This window comes from Bremia lactucae, linkage group LG10, assembly GCF_004359215.1.
Source record: "Bremia lactucae strain SF5 linkage group LG10, whole genome shotgun sequence".
Lineage (NCBI taxonomy): Eukaryota > Oomycota > Peronosporomycetes > Peronosporales > Peronosporaceae > Bremia > Bremia lactucae.
The window spans coordinates 449,422-456,207 of NC_090619.1; the positions used below are offsets into that span (position 1 = coordinate 449,422).

At 40.9% G+C, this 6,786-nt stretch overlaps 3 protein-coding genes across 3 annotated transcripts; 1 reads left to right on the forward strand and 2 right to left on the reverse strand.

Annotated features, from left to right (window-relative positions):
* Positions 1-621: 621 nt before the first annotated feature.
* On the reverse strand, positions 622-2,045 carry CCR75_001811 (uncharacterized protein). Its single transcript, XM_067959912.1, has 4 exons — positions 1,716-2,045; positions 1,581-1,644; positions 1,394-1,513; positions 622-1,317 (listed from the first exon to the last, which is right to left on the reverse strand). Exons 1-4 carry the CDS (start codon positions 2,037-2,039, stop codon positions 1,025-1,027), a joined length of 801 nt encoding a protein of 266 aa, XP_067815133.1. The 5' UTR covers positions 2,040-2,045; the 3' UTR covers positions 622-1,024.
* Positions 2,046-2,663: 618 nt separating this feature from the next.
* On the forward strand, positions 2,664-3,005 carry CCR75_001812 (uncharacterized protein; the record flags this gene model as incomplete). The annotated part of the gene is made up of 2 exons (XM_067959913.1): positions 2,664-2,668; positions 2,753-3,005. 2 exons carry the CDS (start codon positions 2,664-2,666, stop codon positions 3,003-3,005), a joined length of 258 nt encoding a protein of 85 aa, XP_067815132.1.
* Positions 3,006-5,494: 2,489 nt separating this feature from the next.
* Positions 5,495-6,388, reverse strand: CCR75_001813 (uncharacterized protein; the record flags this gene model as incomplete). The annotated part of the gene is made up of 3 exons (XM_067959914.1): positions 6,278-6,388; positions 5,811-6,111; positions 5,495-5,783 (listed from the first exon to the last, which is right to left on the reverse strand). The coding sequence occupies exons 1-3, from the start codon at positions 6,321-6,323 to the stop codon at positions 5,495-5,497; spliced, it is 636 nt and encodes a 211-aa protein (XP_067815131.1). The 5' UTR covers positions 6,324-6,388.
* Between the last annotated feature and the right edge of the window lie 398 nt (positions 6,389-6,786).

Sequence of the window (6,786 nt, forward strand, 5' to 3'; positions counted from 1 at the left end):
TGCGTTATTTCACGTACACTAGTTCGTGCAGAGGAAGACTTCTTTTTAAGGTAACTAGCTTAAAGAAAGTTAAATGAAAACTGAATTAATATAATTAAGTATCTCTTCTATCTATCTTGTAAGTGCTAACTTAATTATAATCTAATACTTAACATGCAATTGAATTCTTATCTTATCTTATCTGTATCTCTCTTTTGTTTATCTCTACAGCAATTTAGTCTGCGAAATAAATAGATATAATGGTCTATACCTATTTATGGATAAGAATTCTGAACATTACTATATAAAGTAATATCCTCCAAATATTATCTACCTTTTAGATAATATATTAATTAACAACCTTTAAATGTTAATTTCATGTAACGATACACCCCGTTACATAAATGGTCATTTCGCGAAAGTGGTCACGTGGTGTTTTTGACGCAATGTAGGGCGAACCTAGGACATTTTAACGAAAAACTGAGGGCATTTTAACGGATCCTTATTATTCCTCTCTATGACAATAACATTATTATAAAATCCACAAAACAAAATACAGAAAGCGTACTATTTGAGTATGTGCCTTTCTGCTTTGTGGGTCGGCCTCTACAAGATGTGAACTCTTCAATGCTAGACTTCGTCATCTATTGCTTTCCTCTGGCCGTGGTAGATTGTAAGTGCTTGCGACACTTTTGATAGAATTTTGTGATGTTTTGAGTTCTGCAAATAAAAATATTTTGTATAAAACTGCAACGTTTCTTTAGAAGCATGAGACATCTAAATGCGGACTACATGAGAACATGGGCATGGACACCATTTGAATGACGACGGGCTAATTCTTGTAATTTGAGTAATTGCTACGATTCGTCGATCAACATTGTTTCCATGCTAACGAAGTTGGGAGAGGAAGAGGCGACAGACAACCAATAATTTATAGAGAGACCTTTCTACTGGTTGGATTATTTGCAACCGAAATCACACCTGTTTGCAGTGTTATAAAATTTCAGAGCATTCGGGACTGACAACAGCTTCAACCAGATCAACTTTAATTAGCAATGCGAGAAACAGCAGCTTCCTCAGCGAGCTCTAATGCATTTTCCACGAAAAAAGCTTTGTCAAACGCCGAATCCTTCACCAATCCGTCAACGTAACTGGCTTTAAAAGTGGTAAGCAGACGCTCATCACTCTTGCGGGCTAGAGATTTAAGCAACTTTAATTTGCTTTCATTGCCAAAGAGGCCCTCCTTCTGCAGCTTGTTAAGCATTCTCAAAACATCGCTCGACGACAAACGTTCCGAGGACGTGGCAACAGATGACGAAATAGCAGCTTCCTCTTCTGCTAGATAAGTTTACAAGACACGTATTCAGTCAGACCCATTAAACGTAATAATAACAATATTCCTGCTACCACGCACCTTCAACGGTGTTAGAAACATTTAACGGTCCGTACCTAAACGACTCAATATTTTTTACGGATGGAACGATGATGGCCAGTGGCTGGTTTGGAGATATATTGGTAGTTCCTTCAGCTACCACTAATGGTTCATAAATCACAAGTAAATTTGTCAATTAGCATGACAAGTTTTAGCTATTCGCACTTACGCAATTGCGCAACAAATCCCTCATCTCCTGACTCAAGCTGAAACGAGAGATCCGGGGTATCGATCTACATAAAATATTGACGCCAGAATGCAATTCATTTACTTCACGGTTCCTACATCAGTAGCAATTTCATACCTCGCACATGTGCGTGCCGTCCTTGACAGTCGCGCCCTCTCGCACGTACCACTTCGTCAGCTTTATTTCCTCGTCGCCACAACCTACCTCCTGCATCAAGTTAAGCTGTTTCCGTCGCATTAAGCGTAATATGTTGCGGCGCACCTTAAAGTTCAAGTCCGGCATGCGAAACTTTACGTGGCTTGGAAGCGTGGTAGGGTTATGCTTATCTTTGTTACTTCTTCCTGAAGAAAAGAGCTCAAAAAAGCGTTCACCATTCTTTCCAATTAGCGAGGAAGTCAGCGCCAAGCCATGTCGCTTGCGAGGTCTAATTGCTAGCAGCATTTACCAACAGTATGAATGAAATTTAACAAGCACTTTAAGAAGTAAAAATTAATGATATTCCAAACGAGCCACATTCCAATTACAGCCTACTAGTCCTTATGATCTTTTACCCTTCTTTATTGGATACTTTCTTATCGGGTAACATTTGGGAGCTTAAAAGCCTCTATTATCGACAAATTCATATCGCAGACAATCTTTTTTAATTTGTTTAAAGAAGATTGTCTGCGATATGAATTTGTCGATACGGCCAGCGGACGGTAATGCCGAGATGAGACGTAATTAATAAAAATCGATGACGCATCTACAAAGGTAAAGATTATCATTACGAGTTGGTGTTAAGCCATTAAAACAAGCTTGCATTCTTTGTGAAACAACTACTCGCAGCTCCTCATTCCCATCGAAACCCATAAAATTCTATTTTAAAACAATATTTAAAGCTCTTACGATCTTAGGATGCTAAAAATAAATAAAAGTTTAGTCCTAAATTAGAATATTTACGGGATAATTTATGGGCGTTTATAAATGAAAAATAATTTGCTCTAATTTTGGAAAGGTGGGTGGTGGCTATTCCTCTTGCCTCGATAATTTCATTTAACAATTTGGCGTGATACCAGAAGAAGAAATATGAGGTTTGTGTGTGTTTGTCTGTCGTTTTATAATTCACGCTCAAGACAGCATTTTGACCTTTCCCACCTATGTGTTCTGGTTGACAGCACCTGCAACGAGAACGCTGCGTTAGTCAACTTATCCATTCGCCTACGCGGCGGTGGTAAAGTTCACGGCTCGCTGGCACGTGCCGGAAAAGTTAAAGGTCAGACTCCTAAAGTTCCTAAGCAAGAGGATTCGAAGAAAGCACTGACGGGCCGCGCCAAGAAGCGCTGGCAGTACAACCGCCGATTTGTCAATGTCGTTGCTGGATCGGGTGGAAAGAAGCTTGGCCCCAATTCCAACGCTGCCAAAGTTTAACTAGCCAGCAGTTTGAACGATCAATCAGCAACCAGGAACCAGTTTGAACCAATAGTCATTTCTAATGAATTGCATCTAGGGAGCAGACGGCTTGAGCTTCTTGTGTGTGATTATTCGTGGCAAATAATTCTACAATTTTTCTTTTCTTCACTTTTAATTATGTATATTCTTCCGATAGTATACAAGCGCAGGAGTATTGTGAAACACAGCTCCAGAGCAACCGTCACAATAGTAAAACACAGCTGCGACCTCGCGCGACCGAGGAATGTTTGCCGGCTTCAGTGAAAGAAGGCAAAACACTGCGACTACGCACCTATCCAATATCACACTTTCTATTTCGTAAGATTACAAAATTGATAAACTAGTTTATTATTATGTATTTTGTAATTTCACGATATGAGAATAATACAAAATTAGCGCATCTTAAGGAAAATCTGATGTGAATATCTTCGTTGAAAGTTGTCGACCTCAGGTTTTTGGTAAAATTCCCTCAGTTTGATACGATTTGATAATTCTATGCATGATAGTGATGTGGTTGCTGGAAAGCCGGTACGTTTATAGTCTTGATAGCTTTGATATTTAATAATTCAAATGACAGCCAAAACCTTAACGTCCTTCAGGTCCTTTCAGTCTTAAGCAAACGGCTGTCTTCATTGACAAATATTTTCTCCAAGTTATAACCTATCAAGATTTAAGCACAATAATGCTCACTCTCCTATCGTCATGTTTAAAATACTAGTTATCGCATTACGCGTAAAATAGGCTAAGTGTCAAGTACGAAGAAAGGGAATAGTCGATCTATCAGTGTCATTATTCACGACTGTCACCACCGCAACTTGTTAGATACCTTTATTACAATGCTTCTCAGCACTATTGGTAAAATTGGGCGTTCACTTCCGTTTGTTGCTTCGATCGATCCCGGGATGAGCAGGAATTCCTAACGACAATTTTGCAGTACCCTTAATTTGATCTAGCACCAGTAAGTATGCACCGTAAACAAATTATACGAGAACTTGAACGAAGAGGTCATAAATGGGTAGCACTACCATTACATGATAATTCCGACTTTCGATAAAGCCTTGCGATTCAGCAAGCACACTTATAAACGTAAGCCCAGCCAAAGTCGCGAGGTCATCCACTGTCAGCAACAGAGAAGTAGAACTTGACTGTGTAATTTTCTGCTCTTTTCGATATATATTATAAGCGCACAGACACAATCCGTAACTCTTCGTGCTATTTACATGCAACTTTAACATGTAAGAGCAACGTGGCGCTTGAATGCTTCCACGACAATTTGCAGCAGCATTGCAATTGTCATAGGTCCCACGTTTCCAGGGACAGGAGACACAGACTTAGCTACCATACAAGCCTCTGAAAAATGAACATCACACTCGAGCTCCAAGCCGTCGGGACGCCATGGAATTCCTCAGCTATATCGCGTACAAATTGATACACAATCACAGTAGCGCCAGATTTAAGCCAGTTTCCACGCACAAGGTATGGCTGTCCACACGCTACCACGAGCTTGACACACATGTGAAGGGAACTCCACTGTCTTCTTCGTTATGCTCTTCAAATTTTGCGCACAAGTGTCCTAGAATAGTAGTCAGTCTCCATGGAATCTCGCGTGTGTCTTTACTGGCTGCTGCTACCTGAAAGACGCTCTCGTCAAATAAAATTATCGGAGCGTGTTCCCAATCGTCGACACACATATTATATTTGCGCACGTACAGTGCCGAATCCTGGCGATCTCTAATCATTAATAGCCCCATGCCGGCGTAAAACAATGGGACTCATGGGAAAACTAGAACTCTATTTAAAGACGGTATTTAAGCTTGGATATATGCCAATCATTAAGAGTTATATCAATTAACGGTCCCATTACCAAAATACTATTGAGCTTATATATAGGGACTTGCTATTTCCACCCACCCAAGTAACCATTTTCCACCCACCACGTGGAATCTGACCAATGGAAATAGCAAGTCCCTAATTAAAAAGTAGGGATTGATACTTATAAATCTTAAAACGCTGCAGTCCAGGGTTCGAGAATCGAGTTTGACAATTCTCTATTTGAAGGCAAAATGTTAAGTTATCGTAGGATTGCTAGACATTATTGCAGTCACGGCAGTCAAATTTTACCAGATTTTTATTTTGAAAACCTATTAGAACGACAGAGGCTCAACATCATCTTCGACTAGCATAAACCACGTATGACACAGCTTCTATGATCGTGCTTCACCGACCTCAGTGGCCGAGTGGTTAAGCACTGGAACTGGGACCGGGAGGTAAGTGGATCGATACCCGCGGAGGGCGGTACGATGACACATCGCCGGAGATAGGCTAAAAAGCAGACGAGCAACCATCCAATGGATGGCCGCCCTGCCAACCCGCACCGAAGGTGTGTGATAGTTGGGTGGGAGGAGGCCCTGTAGCCGAAATTCCCCATAGTGTAATGAGGGGTGCGGGGTTCCAATAAGAGAACTTCGTCAAAATTGAATCTCTATGATCGTGCTTCGTTGGTTCAATTCCTTTTGAAGCAGTCGATGTAGCAAGTTTTGACACTCGGGGCTGCGTGAAAGCTCGGTTTCAGGTAACTTTAGAGTAGAGCGACTTATCTCGTCAAAAAGTTGTTGAAGGTTATCAGATGCATAAGGCAGTTTGCCGAAAAGAAAAATAAAGAATACAATACCAACGCCCCACGTGTCGACTTTGAACAGATCGTATGGCTCCCCAAAGCAGCACTCGGGGGCGATGAACTGATACGTCCAACAGTGTCTGATAAAAGAATTCGTTTAAAGGAACTTGGGGTCTGTGAGCTCAGGAATGTCATCAATTGCCCTCGTATTGCTAAAATATTGTCCGGCTCTGCTCATGAAACCATTTATAAGACAATTAAAGCTAATGCCAAGAGACTCATCGCTTACCTTAATGTCGCGGTGATGCAAGTATTGTAGACCAAGCAACATGTCAGACAAGTAGCCTCGTGCCAACTCTTCTCCTAAGACACCACCTGTCACGGGACTAACAAAGACTTTTAGTTTAGACGGTAGACCATGCTTGGACCGGATGTCATGTACTTGAGCACTATATAAAGCCTGTCGCTCTCGTCCGCGGCGTCAAAGACTTATAAAAGTAGCACAATATTGCGATGATAGAGTGATCGCTATTATTTTGATCTCCTCACACACTCAGTCAAGTGCTGTCACGGAATAAATTCTTATTATTGTTGTGTCTGCTTTTGGAGCAGAATCATCGACATGTTCTTCTACGATAGTCTTTGAGGCGGCGCATCTTCATCTTTGAAAAGATCTTCATGGCAAACAGCCGGGCTTTTAGTGGGGAAAAGGCCAGTAGTGGCGTAGGAGCAGTAGCAGCATTATCTTTTGGAATCGTTGCAGTTAATACTCTTCATCCAGCCTCGGTGTAGAGCTCGAAGACCCGTCATGCGCAATTCTCTTGCAAAGCTTTACTGTAACGGGGCACTACGACTTGTACTGTTTCAGTACAAGTCCACTTCACACTGCTTCAGTTGTGAGTGGTGCCTTACGTTAGGTGACGTACACTGTACGTGCAGAGGAAGACTTCTCTTAAGACAAGTTAACTTAAGATGGTAAAATGAAAACTGTATTAATATAGTTAAGTGTCTCTTAATCTATCTTTGTAAATGCTGACTTAACTATAACCTAATACTAAACATGTAAATGAATTCTTATCTCTATCTTATCTTGTAACTCTCTTTGATTACTTCTACAGCTGATTAGTCTGCGGAATAAATAGA

What these genes read in the sequence shown, in the direction of transcription:
- CCR75_001811 (XM_067959912.1), bottom strand. Translation starts at nt 2,039, where the DNA reads ATGCTGCTAGCAATTAGACCTCGCAAGCGACATGGCTTGGCGCTGACT. An exon ending in ACGGCACGCACATGTGCGAG is followed by an intron (nt 1,645 to 1,715) that starts GTATGAAATTGC and finishes TATTTTATGTAG; the next exon opens with ATCGATACCCCGGATCTCTC. An exon ending in TGTTTCTAACACCGTTGAAG is followed by an intron (nt 1,318 to 1,393) that starts GTGCGTGGTAGC and finishes AAACTTATCTAG; the next exon opens with CAGAAGAGGAAGCTGCTATT.